Source organism: Pan troglodytes, chromosome 17, assembly GCF_028858775.2.
Source record: "Pan troglodytes isolate AG18354 chromosome 17, NHGRI_mPanTro3-v2.0_pri, whole genome shotgun sequence".
NCBI classification, from domain to species: domain Eukaryota; kingdom Metazoa; phylum Chordata; class Mammalia; order Primates; family Hominidae; genus Pan; species Pan troglodytes.
In genome coordinates this window covers 31,384,645-31,401,469 of record NC_072415.2, presented here as the reverse complement: position 1 = coordinate 31,401,469, position 16,825 = coordinate 31,384,645, and the positions used below count along the sequence as shown (strand labels likewise).

At 40.3% G+C, this 16,825-nt stretch overlaps 1 protein-coding gene across 15 annotated transcripts in view; it reads left to right on the top strand.

The window, feature by feature from the left end:
• Positions 1-16,825, top strand: part of ESCO1 (establishment of sister chromatid cohesion N-acetyltransferase 1) — a 72,210-nt gene that overhangs the window by 37,623 nt on the left and 17,762 nt on the right. For all 15 annotated transcript variants that reach the window (XR_010152043.1, XR_010152044.1, XR_010152045.1 and 12 more), the window contains exon 8: positions 2,898-3,029. Coding sequence is in view for 9 of the 15 variants with exons in the window: in XM_016933426.4 (XP_016788915.1) it covers positions 2,898-3,029 (132 nt within the window). In the remaining 6 variants the exon portion in view is untranslated. The remainder of the gene's footprint in view (positions 1-2,897; positions 3,030-16,825) is intronic.

Here is a 16,825-nt window from a genome sequence, read left to right as displayed (position 1 = left end):
GGCATTAACCTATTTATGCGGGATTCACCTCTAAGACGCAAACACATCTCACTAAGCCCCACCTCCAAACACTGTCACATTGGACATCAAATTTCCCCATAAATTTTGGTGGAGACAAATCAAATCATATCAAAATCATAGCAGCATTGTATTTATGCAAGGTTTTAAAGAATAAATTCATTCACTTTTGCCAAAGAGCCTTTTTGTCATAATAAATTTTAGTATGAAAAATGTTCCCAGGCCAGGTGCAGTGGCTCATGCCTATAATCCCAGCACTTTGGGAGGCCAAGGCGGGTGGATCACCTGAGGTCAGGAGTTTGAGACCAGCCTGGCCAGCATGGTGAAATCCTGTCTCTACTAAAAATGCAAAAATTAGCCAGGCGTGGTGGCAGATACCTGTAATCCCAGCTACTTAGGAATCTGAGGCAGGAGAGTCGCATGAACCTGGCAGGCAGAGGTTGCAGTGAGCTGAGATGGTGCCATTGCACTCCAGCCTGGGCAACAGAGCGAGACTCTGTCTCAGAAAAATATTCCTGGTGTTATTACAACCCCCTTCTTAAATAGTGACTTTGTCTTGTAACAGTAATTGTTTTCATACTTCTAGTTTTATAACAAATTGTGATACTTTATTTCACATCTGTTACTTTCTTAGATTTGTCATTTGATCACTACCTCCTTTCAGTAGTTGATTTAAATGTTAAAATAACATGGAACTTGTCCAGGTGCAGTGGCTCACGCCTGTAATTCCAGCACTTTGGGAGGCCGAAATGGGCGGATCACCTGAGGGTGGGAGTTCAAGACCAGCCTGACCAACATGGAGAAAGCCCATCTCTACTAAAAATACAAAATTAGCTGGGCGTGGTGATTCGTTCCTATAATCCCAGCTGCTCGGGAGGCTAAAACAGGAGAATCCCTTGAACTCGGAAGGTGGAGGTTTCGGTGAGCTGAGATCGTGCCATTGCACTCCAGCCTGGGCAACAAGAGCGATACTCCATCTCAAAAAAAAATAATAATAATAATAACATGGAACTTAATGTATAAAATGATTTTGAATATCTATATTGCAGAGTACATTATTATTTTAAAGTTACATTTTAAATTACAGGAAGATAAATTGGAAAACAGGAGATATTTTGATTAAAAATCTAACTTGAATGAGTGAATATAAAAAAATTAAGGCACCCAAAGTACTAGGAACATTTATGTAGTTACAGTCAACATAATCAGTAGGATTTTTTTTTTTTTTTAAGATAGGGTCTCATGCTGTCACCCAGGCTAGAGTGCAATGGTGTGATCACAGCTCACTTGCAGCCTCAACCTCCCAGCCTCAAGTGATCCTTTCACCTCAGCCTGCTGAATAGCTGGGACTAACAGACATGCGTCACCACACACAGCTAATTGTTAATTTTTTTTTTTTTGTAAGACGGAGTCACCCAGGCTGGAGTGCAGTGGCACAATCTTGGCTCACTGCAACCTCTGCTTCCCAGGTTCAAGTGATTCTCCTGCCTCAGCCTCCCTAGTAGCTGGGTTTACAGGCACGCACCACCGTGCCTGGCTATTTGTTGTATTTTTAGTAGAGATGGGGTTTCACCATGTTGGCCAGGCTGGTCTTGAACTCCTGACCTCGTGATCCAGAGTGCTGGGATTACAAGCGTGAGCCACCTCAGGTGGCCCCCCAGACTTTTAAGACATTAAAAAATGGAATGGATTGGGTGCGGTGGCTCATGCCTGTAATCCTAGCACTTTGGGAGGCCGAGGCAGGTGGATCACCTGATGTCAGGAGTTTGAGACCAGCCCGGCCAACATGGCAAAACCCAGTCTCTATTAAAAGATACAAAAATTAGCTGGGCATGTTGGTGGGTTCCTGTAATCCCGTCTACTCAGGAGGCTGAGGCAGGAGAATTGCTTGAACCCAGGAGTGGGAGGTTGCAGTGAGCCAAGATGGCGCCACTGCACTCCAGCCTCAGTGACAGAGCAAGACTCTGTCTCAAATTAAAAATAAAAATAAAAAAGAGTCTACCTGGGTGCAGTGGCTCACACCTGTAATCCTAGCACTTTAGGAGGCCGAGGCAGGAGGATTGCTTGAGCTCAGTTCTAGACCAGCCTGGGCAACATGGTAAAATTCTCTCTGTGCAAAAAATATAAAAATTAGCCAGGTGGCGAGGCGTGGTGGCTCATGCCTGTAATCCTAGCACTTTAGGAGGCCAAGGCAGGTGGATCACCTGAGGTCAGGAGTTCAAGACCAACCTGGTCAACATGGTGAAACCCCATCTTTACTAAAAATACAAAGAATTAGTCCAGTGCAATGGCACGCTCTTGTAATCCCAGCTACTTGGGAGGCTGAGGCAGGAGAATTGCTTGAACCTGGGAGGCGCAGAGGTTGCAGGAGCCAAGATCATGCCACTGCACTCTAGCCTGGGTGACAGAGCGGGACCTTGTCTCAAAACAAAAACAAACAAAAATTAGCCAGACATGGTGGCACATCCCTGTAGTCCCAGCCTGGGTGACACAGTGAGACCGTGAGACCCTGTATCAAAAAAACTTTTTCCTCTACACACTAGTAGTATAATTATTGCAAATACGAAATATATATTAGTTCTCATTCATAGAGTATTTCCTATTTGGGGCTTTAGGACTAAGTTTGTAATATTAAAGCTATTTGTCAGTTTTTAAAAAATTGTTATATGCCGTGGATCAGGTTACTAAAATGGAAACATTTCCTAGTAAAATTACATGCAGATTTCAGATTAACATGTTATTTTTAGTAATTAACATTGAATGTTATTCATGTAGATTAAACAATTCTTACTTTATGCTCACACTATAGCCTTAGAGGCTGATATTCTGAAATAATTCTTTTGGGAGGAAAAAAACTTTTGTGTGTTTTTTGTAAATAGGATGCAGGACAAAAAAGATTTGGAGCAGTTTCTTGTAATGTTTGTGGAATGCTGTATACAGCTTCAAATCCAGAAGATGAAACACAGCATCTGCTTTTCCACAACCAGTTTATAAGTGCTGTTAAATATGTGGTAAGTGGAATTTGTGAATTCTAAAATGCAAAAATCAGATAATTAGGTCGGTCTCTTAATGAGATGAGTTGCCAAATTTAAATCACTGAAAAATTTATGTTTTTAAGAGATAATAATATGTACAAAGCACATGTAGTATGTATACTGGCTTTTTAAAAACAAAGCCAAACATAAAAACCAGCTAATTTATTCTGACTGGTTTATGTTGTGGGATTTTGAATTTAAATTTTACTTTTCTAAAGTAGTGATTGTACTTGTCAGAAGTAATGCTATTTAACTTGTATGTTTTTTAATAAAATTCCTTTGATTTCAATAATTATTTACTGTTGATAAATCTATTTAATATTTACATTTCTTGGCACAGTTTTATATTGGAGATTGATCGTGATAGGTATTATACCAAGTAGGTTGTTTGGAGATTTCCTTTACCTTCTCTTTGTTATCATGAGGGTTTTTCTTTATAAGATTAAAAAAGAAAAATTCTAGAAAATTAAGACCTCAGAATTTGTAGTATACTAAAAAAAAAAAAAAAAAATTCCCACAGAGTAAATCTGTTTTAGTACAAAATATATTTTTTAATGGAAGTGCATTTTAGGCATAATGGGTATTATTTAATATTTGTGGAAATAGCAAAATTTTTTTAGCAATATTGAACCATTTCAGATATCTTGTGAAAATAGTAATTTAATTGAATTGCTGTTTACCCATATCTGAAATGGAATCTCTTTTTATTGTATACATGTTACCTTCAGTACTGTACACTCACATTAATAAGACCTCCAGGATATCTGAACTGAGATCACCAATTCATTTCATATAAATCTTTATATAGGTACCAGATACTAGATTATTTAAAGGTCTTTATTGGCCTCCGTTAAATTCATATGCTTGTATTAATACTTACCTTCGGTTGAAGGGTTTGTATTCATTGTTTCATTCATCCAGCTACTTCTACCCAGGATAGGGTGAGTTTTTACTTTTTTGGTTCTCTACCTGTGGTCATCCTTTATATTTCTTATTTCATCTGACTTTTCCACACACTCTCTCCTACCACTTCACCAAATATAAGGTGCGTGGACATAGAATATCTATAGCTGGATATTGTTTTATCATTTGAAATTTGTACTTTTTCAATTTGACTATGTTAATATCCTTGCATTGTGAAAAGAAAAATAGTTCTATCAGGTAGCTAAATTATAGAATACTTCTAGGACAAAAATAGTTCAGTATATTTTATATACAAACCTCGTAGAGGAAGTTAGTTCAAGTAAATTCTACTCAGTGTACATTATTCAATTCTGGTGATCATTTAGTTTCCTAAAATTATAAAAACATTTTATTTCAAAGTCTTAATTCTTCACCTTAAGGAAAATTCTTAATTTCTGAGAGGAAAAGTAAATAAATCAATCAGGAAATATCTGCTCTACTCTTCCAAGATGTCAAGGGAAGTTGATTTATGGAACAAGGTGAAGTCATCATCTTCCAAACACATTCTGGCTCTCTTGCAAAGCAGCAAAGCAATGTAGCAACCTAGGGAAGATTATTTCCTGCCCTAGCCAGACCCCTCCTCCAACCCCCCCTTGATGGGACAGAGCCATGGGTTATTTTTTTCATTTTTGAAATAAGCTCAAGAGAAGGAATTGAGTTTAGCAGTTGGCCATTCTTTGCTGTTATCAAGGTCGATATTCTTATCTTTTGCTGTTTTCAAATGTAGGTATACACAGAGTCTAAGGAAGAGACTCTTCCAAAACATTGTGGTATTCTATAGTGTATGGAGAGAAGAAGAAAACATACCTATCTTAAAGCTGTTCTGCTATGATCACTGTTCTAGATTTTGGGTTGTGACTTTAAAACATTTATTGGGCTTTTCATTTTATGCCTTTCATAGACATTAAGTACTCACAAATGCTTGACAAAATATCTTAATTTTATTTAATGCCAATTTTATCTGTTAGGTTTGTCTGTTGGTGAGAAGTATATAGAAGAAGTCATATGGTACTCTGGTGTTAATTCATGTTAAATGGACAGTATCAGGAAGTGGAAATAAAGTTTTGTTCTACTTAAGACTAAATATAGAATAAATTAGAAACAACTAGTTTTACTTAAAACAAGTTTTTTTTTTTTTTTTTTTTTTTTTTTTTTGAGGCAGAGTCTTGCTGTGTCACGCAGGCTGGAGTGCAGTGGTGCAATCTTGACTCACTGCCTCCTCCACCTCCTGGGTTCAAGCAGTTCTCCTGTCAGCCTCCCAAGTAGCTGAGACTACAGGTGCATGCCACCACTCCCAGCTAATTTTTGTATTTTTAGTAGAGATGGGGTTTCACTGTATTGGTCAGGCTGGTCTTGAACTCCTGACCTCAGGTGATCCACCCACCTTGGCCTCCCAAAATGTTGGGATTACAGGCATGAACTACTACGCTTGGCCAAAATTTTAATCAAACATTCTGTAGAAAATAAGATAAATACCTTTTTCTTTGGGTAAAAATTTTTTCCAGGCAGATTAATAATCTGATAACAATTGGAAATGGCTAAAAGTCATATTTTCAAAAGGTTAAAATAAAAGGTAGAAAATACAGTAAGAAAATTTTTTCTTACTGTATTCTTTCATTTTACCCCATCTGCTTGGCTGACACCATTTGGGGAAATGAATTTTATTTGACTTATTAGAAACTAGGAAGCAGCCGAGGCAACGTGTGGAACCCCATCTGTACAAAAAAAGTTAGCTGGGCGTGGTGGCATGTGCCTGTAGTCCCAGTTTCTTGGTGGGGCTGAGGTGGGAGGATCGCTTGAGCTCAGGAGGTTGGCTTGAGCCCAGGAGGTTAAGGTGAGCCAAGATTGCATCACTGCCTGCGTGACAGAGCAGGACCCTGTTTCAAAAAAAAAAAAATCCCAAAAAACAAAAAAGCCAAAAAACTATTTAGGAAGAAACCTCTTAATGCTTTCAGGTGGAGCCTGGACTCTGGTTTAGACCTAGGAAACTACTTCAGTTTCCTTCCAGAACTAAGGTACTGTTCCCTAAAGATGTGAAGAGAAAGCACGAGTTCTCTCCCCTGGCATACATATTGAGCCACGTTGCAAGGCCAGGAAACTGCCAGAAACCTATCAGGAACCTATCAGGAACTCAGCTATATTTTGAGCTTTTAGTAATGCCAAAGAACAATGTATGGGTTCTTGGCTGAGAAAAACTCAATCCTTTTTTCCTGTATTATCCTTCTTAACTCCTTTGAATTAATTCACATCTGAGTGAATGTTGTGTGGAGAGCACTACTCTCGGGGCTATGCCCTTTCCTTCAAGTTTAGGAACAAAGGCTGAAAGAAATGAAAAGTTAATAAAAGATCTAAGTAACCATTAAAGCAATAAATCAATATTAAATATTTAAATAAATCATACATTAGCTTTGCAACTTAGAAGTGGTCAGAATGGTTTGTTTTCATAGACAGGAAAGAGTTAAGATTTGATTTTTAAAATGAACATAGATAGTCATCTATGATTGGTAACAGTACAACTAAAGAGAAAGCTTAACATTTTTGTGAGGAATAATGAGTAGATCATTTTTATTGAATCAGGATTTTTGTGGATAATGAGACTAGAAAAATACAATCAAGTCAAATTGTGATACTTTGATTTTGAAAGCTATATGTACTTTATTCTTTCTGTTCTTTTAAGTTTTGAAAAATCTCGAATATTTTGAATGATAAAAATTTAAATAACGTTAAAACAATATTTTGATGAAGTGTAGGGAGAGAAGTAATATTTCAATGGCATAGATAGACAGTAGTATACATATTAGGCATGTATAGTGAGTGCTGAATTACTATGACGTTCGTAGAAATAGGAAAGAACATTGATGAGAAACTTTGAAGAAAGAGTCGACAGTACCGGTCAGTGGCTCATGCCTGTAATCCCAGCACTTTGGGATGCCGAGGGGGTGGATCACTTGAGATCAGGAGATCAAGACTAACCTGACCGACATGGTGAAACCCCATCACTAGTAAAAATACAAAAATTAGTTGGGTGTGGTGGCACGCGCCTGTAATCCCAGCTACTCAGGAGGCTGAGGCAGGAGAATCGCTTGAGCTTGGGAGGCGGAGGTTGCAGTGAGCCGAGATCGTGCCACTGTACTGCAGCCTGGGCAGCATAGCGAGACTCCATCTCAAGGGAAAAAAAAAAGAGTTGACAGATCTCTGATTGGCTACAGAGCTGTGCTGTCCTGTGAAGTAGCCACTAGGCTACATGAAATTAAAAATACTGTTCTTCGGTCGTACTATCCAGTGCTTAAAAGCCACACATTGCTAGATGCTACTGTGTTAGGTGGTATATAGAATGTTTGCATCATCACACAGAACGTTCTCTTGGATAGTGCTGCTACAGAAAGTTGAGGAAAGAAGTTACATGTGATTAAATTTTTGATTTAGGGAAACCATGTTCCAGTAACTCTTGCTTAATCTTTATTTTTTTATGTGAAATTTGAGTGCATATAATTTAATTATGTATACTTTATTCCTTTTCAAGATTGTTAGGAAAAAGAGGAAACTGGGCATTAGAGAAAAGAGAAGTGAATAGTAGTAGAGCAGGATTAGAGATTTTTTTTCTGATTTTTAAATTTTATTTTTATTTTGAGTCAGTATCTTACTCTGTTGTTCAGACCAGAGTGCAGTGGCACAGTTATAGCTCACTGTAGCCTCAAACTCCTGGGCTCCAGCAATCCTCCCACCTCAGCCTCCTGAGTATCTGGTACTAAGTTGTGTGCCACCATGCCTGGCTAATTTTTGTATTTTTTGTAGAGACAGAGTTTCACCATGTTGCCCAGACTGGTCTTGAACTCCTGAGCTCAAGCTATCTGCCTACCTTGAGTTCCCAAAGTGCTGGGATTATAGGTGTGATCCACTGCGCCCAGCCTGTTTTATTTTTTGAGACAGGGTTTTGCTGTGTTGCCCAGGCTGGAATGCAGTGGCGCAATCATAGCTCATTGTAACCTCAAACTCCTGGGCTCAATCTTTCTTAGCCTCCTGCGTAGCAAGAACTATAGGTACAGGCCACCAGGCCTGGCTAATATTTCTTTTTCCTTTTGGGACAGTGTCTCGCTCTGTCACCTAGGGTGTAGTGCAGTGGCACAATCATGGCTTACTGCAGTCTCAACCTCCTGGGCTCAAGCTATCTTCCTGCCTCACCATCCTGAGCAGCTGCCACTACAGGCGAGTGCCACCACACCTGGCTAATTTTTAAGTTTTTTGTAGAGATGGGGTTTTGTTTTGTTGCCCAGGGTGCTGACTTTATGAGTGTAAGCCACCATGCCTGGCCTAGACCTGTTTTAGATCCACAACAAAATTGAGCAGGTAGTACAGAGAGTTCCCATATACTCCTTAATTCCACACGTGTATAGCCTCCCTCACTGTCAACATCCCTTATCATAGTGGTACATTTGTTATAACTGGTGAACCTACACTGACACATCATTATTTCCCAGAATCCATGTTTCATATTAGGATTTTCTCGTATATTCTGTGGGTTTTGAGAAATGTATAATGACATGTATTCACCATTATGATATCATATAGAATAGTTGCACTGTGCTAAAAATTCTGCTTTGCTTATTTATCCCTTCTTCCTACCTTAACCCCTGCCAACCACTGGTCTTTTTAATGTCTCCATAGTTTTACCTTTTCTAGAATGTCAGAGTTGGAATAATATAGTATGTAGCCTTTTCTGATGGGCTTTTTTCACTTAGTAATATGCACTTAAACATCTCCCATGTCTTTATTTAGTTAGTTTGAGACGAAGTCTTGCTCTGTCACACAGGCTGGAGTGCAGTGGCGTGATCTCTGCTCACTGCAACCTCCGTTTCCCGGGTTCAGGCAGTTCTCCTGCCTCAACCTCCAGAGTAGCTGGGACTACAGGCGTGTGTCACCACACCTGGCTAATTTTTTTATTTTTTATTTTATTTTATTTATTTATTTTTTGAGACGGAGCCTCACTCTGTCCCCCAGGCCAGAGTGCAGTGGCGTGATCTCTGCTCACTGCAACCTCCGCCTCTCGGGTTCAAGCGATTCTCTGCCTCAGCCTCCTAAGTAGCTGTGACTGCAGTTGTGCACCACCACTCCTGGCTAAGTTTTGTATTTTTAGTAGAGATGGGGTTTCACTGTGTTGGCCAGACTAGTTTTGAACTTCTGACCTCAAATGATCTGCCCCCTCCGTCTCCCAAAGTGCTGAGATTCCAGGTGTGAGCCACCACGCCTTGCCTAATTTTTTATTTTTATTTTTTTAGTAGAGATGGAGTTTCACCATGTTGGCCAGGCTGGTCTTGAACTCCTGACCTCAAGTGATCCACCCGCCTTGGGCTCCCGAAGTGTTGGCATTATAGGCATGAGCCACTGAGCTGGGCTCCCATGTCTTTTTATGGCTTTGAAAGCCCGTTTCTTTTTAGCGCTGTGTGATATTCCATTGTCTGGATGTATCACAGTTTATCCATTCACCTACTGCAGGATGTCTTGGTTGCTTCAAAGTTTGGCAATTATGAGTAAAGCTGCTGTGTATAGGTTTTTGTGAGGACATGTTTTCAGCTCTTTTTGGTAAATACCAAGACGCTTGATTGCTGGATCGTATGGTAAGAGTGTGTTTAGTTTTGTAAGAAACTGCCAGACTCTATTCCAAAGTTGCTGTATTCTTTTGCATTTCTATCTGCAATTAATGACAGTTTGCCTTGCTTCATGTCCTCACCAGCATTTGGTGTTATCAGTGTTCTGGATTTTGGCCTTTCTAGTAGGCTTGTAGTGGTATGTTACTGTTTTAATTTGCATTTCCCTATTTTCATGTGTTTATTTTCCATTTGTATATCTTCTTAGGTGAGGTCCTTTGCCCATTTTTTATTTTATTTATTTTAATTTTAATTTTTCAATCAGGCTGTTTTCTTATTGAGTTTTAAGAGTTCTTTGTATATTTTGGGTAACAGTTTTTTGTGTGTGTTTGTGTTTTTTTTTTTGACAGAGTTTCCTTCTTGTTGCCCAGGCTGGAGTGCAGTGAGTGGCGCAACAATCTCGGCTCACTGCAACCTCCACCTCTCGGGTTCAAGCGATTTTCCTGCCTCAGCCTCCCGAGTAGCTGGGATTGCCGGCATGCGCCACCATGCCCCGCTAATTTTGTATTTTTAGTAGAGACAGGGTTTCTCCATGTTGGTCAGGCTGGTCTCGAACTCCCGACCTCGGGTGATCCGCCCGCCTCAGCCTTCCAAAGTGCTGGGATTACAGGCATAAGCCACTGTGTCCAGCCAGGTAACAGTTTTTTAATCAGATACTTCTTTTGTAAGTATTTTTTTCCAGCCTGTGGCTTGTCTTCTCATTCTCTTAACAGTATCTTTTTCAAAAAAAAAATTTTTTTTTTTTAATAAAAATAGAAATAGAGTGTTGCTGTGTCATCTTAGCTTATTTCGAACTCTGGGTGCAAGTGATCCACCTGCCTTGGCATCCCAAAGTGCTGGATTACAAGCAAGAGCCACCGTGCCCAGTCCAAAAAATACTTTTAATTATACACTTTTTCTTTTGTGAGACAAGGTTGTGCTCTGTCACTCAGGCTGGAGTGCAGTGGTGTGATCACTGCTCACTCTATCCTTGACCTCCTGGGCTCAAGCAATCCTCCTATCTTAGCCTTCCTAGTAGCTGGGACCACAGGGGTACACCACCGTGCTTGACTAATTTTTTAATTTTTTGTAGAGTTGAGGTTTCCCTATATTGCCCAGCTTGGTCACAAACTCCTGAGCTCAATCAGTTCTCTTGCCTCTGCCTCCCAATGTGTTGGGATTACAGGTGTGAGCCACCATGCCTGGCCAACAGTATCTTTTAAAAAGCAGACATTTTAAATTTTAATGAAGTCCAGTTGATCAGTTATTTCTTTCATGAATTGTGCCTTTGGTATACTTAAAATGTCATTGCCATACCCAAGGTCATCTAGTTTTTCTCCTGTGTTATCTTATATTTCTGCATTTTATGTTTAGATCCATTTTGAGTTAATTTTTGTGAGAGATGCAAGGTCTGTGTTTAGATTACTTTTACATGTAGATGTCCAGTTCAGCACCATTTGTTGAAAGGCTGTCTTTTCTCCATTATATTGCCTTTTCTCTTATATCAAAGATCAGTTGACTTTTTATGAGTCTGTTTCTGGGTTCTCTGTCCTGTTTCATTGATCTGTTGTTTCACCAGTACCACTGTATTAGTCCGTTCTCACGCTGCTACAAAGAACTGCCTGAGACTGGGTAATTTATAAAGGAGAGAGGTTTAATTAACTCACAGTTCTGCATGGCTAGGAAGGCCTTAGGAAACATAATCGTTGCAGAAAGGGAAGCAGATTTGTCCTTCTTCACATGGTGTCAGGAGAGAGAAGTGCCGAGCAAATGGGGAAAACCCCCTTATAAAACCATCAGATCTTGTGAGAACTCACTGTCACAAGAACAGCAGCATGGGGGTAACTACCCCCATGAGTCAATTACCTCCCACCGGGTTGCTCCCATGACACGTGGGGATTATGGAAACTATAAGTCAAGATGAGATTTGGGTGGGGACACAGCCAAACCATATCAACCACACTGTCTTGATAACTAGCCTTATAGTAAGTTTTGAAATTGGGTAGTGTCAGTCCTCCAACTTTGTTGTTCTTCAATTTTGTGTTGGCTATTCCAAGTCTTTTCCCTCTCAATACAAACTTTATAACTAGTTTGTCAGTATCTACAAAATAGCTTGCTGGGATCTTTATTAGGATTGCATTGAATCTGTAGATTAAATCAGGAAGAACTCACCTTTTGACAATATTGAGTCTTCCTATCTGGTTTTGTAAATTTTTATTGTACATTGGAGATTGTGTGTAAAGGAAAAGTAGAGACTGAAGTAGATAGTATCCTTTCCCTTACCCATGAGTGCTTTCTCTTTTCTTTTGTCTTAACTGTGGTGAGGGGCTGATTGCTTTGATCTAATTAGAAATTGAATTGGGTCAGGTCAGAGTTGGGTTTGAAACTGTAGTTTTCTGTTCTGGTATTAGGTGTCTCTCTCCAGCTGAGATTGGGGATCTAAGCTCCACACGACGCTAGAACTCTCTATACCTTCCAGCCCAACTGCAGTTGTCCCATGGGAGAGAATTGGTAGATAATTATTGCTGTATTTGGAGTTTCTTCAGATTTCAGACTGCCATGTCAGGCCACGTAATTCTGGTTGGTTTCTCTTTGTTCCAGCAAGAGACTCTTCTCCTTGTCCTCTGTCTGTGGCAGGCTTGCTTGTAAAACTCATGCTTCCAGACTTGGTCAACATCTTATGGTTAAAAATGGCTACTGGTGTCTGCTCACTTAGGAAGGGCTGGTTCGTCTCTGAAGATCAGTTCATTTAGACATTGAGTTTCTTTTTTTTTTTTTTCTTTTTTTGAGACGGAGTCTCGCTCTGTTGCCCAGGCTGGAGTGCAGTGGCACGATCTCGGCTCACTACAAGCTCCGCCTCCCAGGTTCCTACAGGTGCCGCCACTACGCCTGGCTAATTTTTTGTGTTTTTAGTAGAGACAGGGTTTCTCTGTGTTAGCCAGGATGGTATTGATCTCCTGACCTTGTGATCTGTCCGCCTCGGCCTCCCAAAGTGCTGGGATTACAGGCATGAGCCACTGCGCCCGGCCTGGACATTGTGTTTCTATACATTTTCAGTGTCTTTTAAAAAAACATGCTTTTTTTTTTCTTTTCTTTTTTTTTTTTTTGAGACAGAGTTTTGCTCTTGCAGCCCAGGCTGGAGTGCAGTGACGTGATCTCGGCTCACTGCAAGCTCTACCTCCCGGGTTCGTGCCATTCTCCTGCCTCAGCCTCCCAAGTAGCTGGGACTACAGGCTCCTGCCACCATGCCCGGCTAATTTTTTGTATTTTTAGTAGAGGCGGGGTTTCACCATGTTAGCCAGGATGGTCTTGATTTCCTGACCTCGTGATCCGCCCGTCTCGGCCTCCGAAAGTACTGGGATTATAGGCGTGAGCCACCACGCCCGGCCAACACATGCTTTTTCATTTATTGGGTGTTTTGTTATTACAACAGTTACAGTGATCTTTTGTGACCTCCTTTATCCTAAATGGGAGCAGAACTCCCAGAGATGTACATTGTGATAACATTTTTCAGTAATAGACTTGTTGGCTTTGTTTAATTTTGGCTGTAGAGGTGGAGTGGAATTTGGACCATGAGTCTTTTAAAGTCATAAGCAATACCGATGAACTCAATGTGTTTGCTAAGTCCAAATGACCTTTGAGATGAGATTTACATCAAATAAAGTATTTCTTACATACTGGGATATTGTTGCTACCTATTGAAAAGTGCTTAAAATGTGAATCCTAATAAAGAGATTTTTAGGATTCTTTAATATTTGAAGACAGAAGAGAAAAAAGTATCATAATTCTTCCCATTTGACTTTTTATTGGGTCTGACCCAGGCATATCTTATGAGAAATATTCATATAGTCGTAAGGTTTAGATGTTATAGTAGAAGTTCACTTAATCAACGTAATTGGGAAAATTGGATCAGTTAACTAAATAATAACTGAATATCTAAAAAGTTGATGACTGTTGGTTATTAACTGACCCAGTTCTCCCAATTACGTTGATTAAGTTGATGAGACTCTTCTTGTTCTCTGTTGCAGGCTTGCTTGTTCACTCATGCTTCCAGACATAATCAACATCTTAGGGTTAAAAATGGCTACTGGTCTCTGCTCACTTAGGAAGGGCTGGTTCATTTCTGAAAATCAGTTCATTTAGACATTTTGTTTCTATGCCTTTTCAGTGTCTTTAAAAACACATGGATTTTCATTTATTGGGTGTTTTCTTACTACAGTAGGTACAGTGATCTTTTGTGACCTTCTTTTTTTTTTTTTTTTGGAGATGGAGTCTTTGTTGCCCAGGCTGGAGTGCAGTGGCGTGATCTTGGCTCACTGCAACCTCTGTCTCCTGGGTTCAAGCAGTTCTCTTGCCTCAGCCTCTCAAGTAGCTGGGATTACAAGCATGTGCCACCACACCCAGCTAATTTTTGTATTTTTAGTAGAGACAGGGTTTCAGCACATTGGCCAGGCTGGCCTTGAACTCCTGACCTCAGGTAATCCACCCGCCTCGGCCTCCCAAAGTGCTGAGATCACAGGTGTGAGCCACTGTGCCTGGCCTTTGACCTTCTGTATCCTAATTGGGAGCAAAACTCCCAAATACATACATTGAAACCAACCGGACCAACATGGTAAAACCCCGTCTCTACTAAAAATGCAAAAATTAGCTGGGCGTGATGGTGTCTGCCTGTAATCCCAGCTGCTTGGGAGACTGAGGCTTGAGAATCGCTTGAACCCTGGAGGCGGAGATTGCAGTGAGCTGAGATCGTGCCACTGCATTCCAGCCTGGGCAACAGAGCGAGACTCTGTCTCCAAAAAAAAAAACAAGGAAGTCTGGAGGTGTGTCATGTCATGGTGGTTCCATCTAGCAGTTCAATAGTGTCATCATGAATGCTGGCCATTTCTCATTCAGCACTCTGCTGTCCTTAGTGTGTTGACTCTTGTGCTTCACAGTTGTAACATCATGGTCCTAAAGTAGATTTCTGTAGTCCAGATACCATATTCAGGTTCAAAGCAGGAATGTTGGGTGAGATGGATACTCAAATGGCATTTTGGGGTTTGTTTTCTTTTTAGAGACAGGGTCTCAAAAATTAGAGCAGGGTTTTATATTAAGAAACAGCCTTTACAAGCAAGTTGTATCAAATGATTCTACTTCTAGGACCCTATCTTATGGAAATGCAGTTTTTGAGATCAAAATACTGGAGCTAATGGTTAAAAGACCCAGACACATTGATACTTCAGAAAACTCTGTAGCTGTTAATAAGGAGGGAATAGATTTATATTTCTTTCTTTCCTCTTTTTTTTTTTTTTTAAGAGACAGGGTCTTGCTCTATTGGCCAGGCTGAAGTGCGGTGGTGCGATGAGCTCACTGTTGCCTTGAACTCCTGGGCTCAGGGGATCCTCCTGCCTGAGTCTCCCAAGTAGCTGGGACTACAAGCATGTGTCACCATGCCCAGCTGATTATTTTACTTTTTGTAGAGATAAGGTCTTGCTTTGTTGCCCAGGCTTGTCTCAAACTTCTGGGCTTAAGCAACCTGCCTGCCTTGGCCTCCCAAAGTGCTGGGATTACAGGGGTGAGCTACCATGCCTGGCCAATTTTTAAATTTAAAATTTTTTTTTGAGATGGATATTGCTATGTTGGCCTGCTGATCTTGAAATTCCAGCCTCAAGCAGCCCTCTCACCTCGGCCTCCCAAAGTGCTGGGACTACAGGCATGATCCACCACCCCCCTGGCCTTTTTATTTTTGCTTTTTTTGAGACAGGGTCTTAACTTTGTTGCCCAGGCTGGAGTGCAGCGGCGCAATCATGGCTCATTGCAGCCTCAACCTCTCAGGCTCTAAGCGATCCTCTTGCCTCAGCCTGCTGAGTAGCTGAGACTACAGGCATGTGCCATCACACTCAGCTAATTTTTCTATTTTTTTTTTGTAGAGACAGGCTCCTACTGTGTAGCCCAGGCTGGTCTCAAACTCCTGGGCTCAAGCAATTGTCCTGCCTTGGCCTCCCAAAGTGTTGAGATTACAGGTGTGAATCACTGTACCTGGCCTTCCTATATTTTTTAGTTCATAGCATTCCCACCACCAAGAATGCCATCCCATTTTTATCTGTGCCTTTCAAGCCCAGGGAAATAACTTTTCTTTTTCTTTTTTCTTTTTGAGACGGAGTCTTGCTCTGTTGGCCTGGCTGGAGTGCAGTGGCGCCATCTCAGCTCACTGCAAGCTCCGCCTCCTGGGTTCACGCCATTCTCCTGCCTCAGCCTCCTGAGTAGCTGGGACTACAGGCACTCTCCACCATCCCTGACTAATTTTTGTATTTTTAGTAGAGACAGGGTTTCACCTTGTTAGCCAGGATGGTCTCGATCTCCTGACCTCGTGATCTGCCCACCTCAGCCTCCCAAAGTGCTGGGATTACAGGTGTGAGCCACTGCGCCTGGCCGGAAATACTCTTTTCTATGAATATTTTTCTTTTATTCCTCTCTTATCCCAATAAGCGTTTTCTCTGTCTTCCTAAAACTATTTTAACACTTTGCTTATATTATTTTGCCTTTTCTTGTAGGTTCCTGCTTCAGTTTGATAGCTGTTTTTTTGAGAATTAAGAAATATATTAAATATACATATTGATAGACTGATTTTGGATTCAGAAACATTGAAGTATAATAAATAAAGCTTATTTTAGAATCAAGGAAAATTTCCTTTCAAGCATATACTTTATTGCACCTTGTATTAAAGACATTTGTATACTATATGTTTCTCCTATTAGATTTATAAGATTCTTGAGGTCAGTGTGGCATAGTAGAAAAGAAAGTGAGCTTAACTATAGAGATGTGGTTTCCTAATGAGCCACTTTCTAGTTGTATGACCATAGCAAATTAACTCTTTTTCTCTTTAGTTTTTTTTTTTTTTTCAAATCTGTAAGCAATGACAGTAATCTCTTATGTGATAATTTTTTCCTAGGCTTATTTATTTCTTAAACATTTATTAACTGTCGACCTTGTTTTTAAAAATTATTATAAAGATCTTTTATGTAAGTTCACAGATCAGTGCGAGGGACGATGGATAAACATTTAAATAGTGTGGAAAATGCTACAGTAGTATTTTAGGATATACAGGGTATTATATAGAGCATAGAGCAAGGACATATGACAAAGATTGGAAAAGTCGGGTTAGCACTTAATAAATTCAGAAAGGATAAGTAGGAGTCCCTTGAG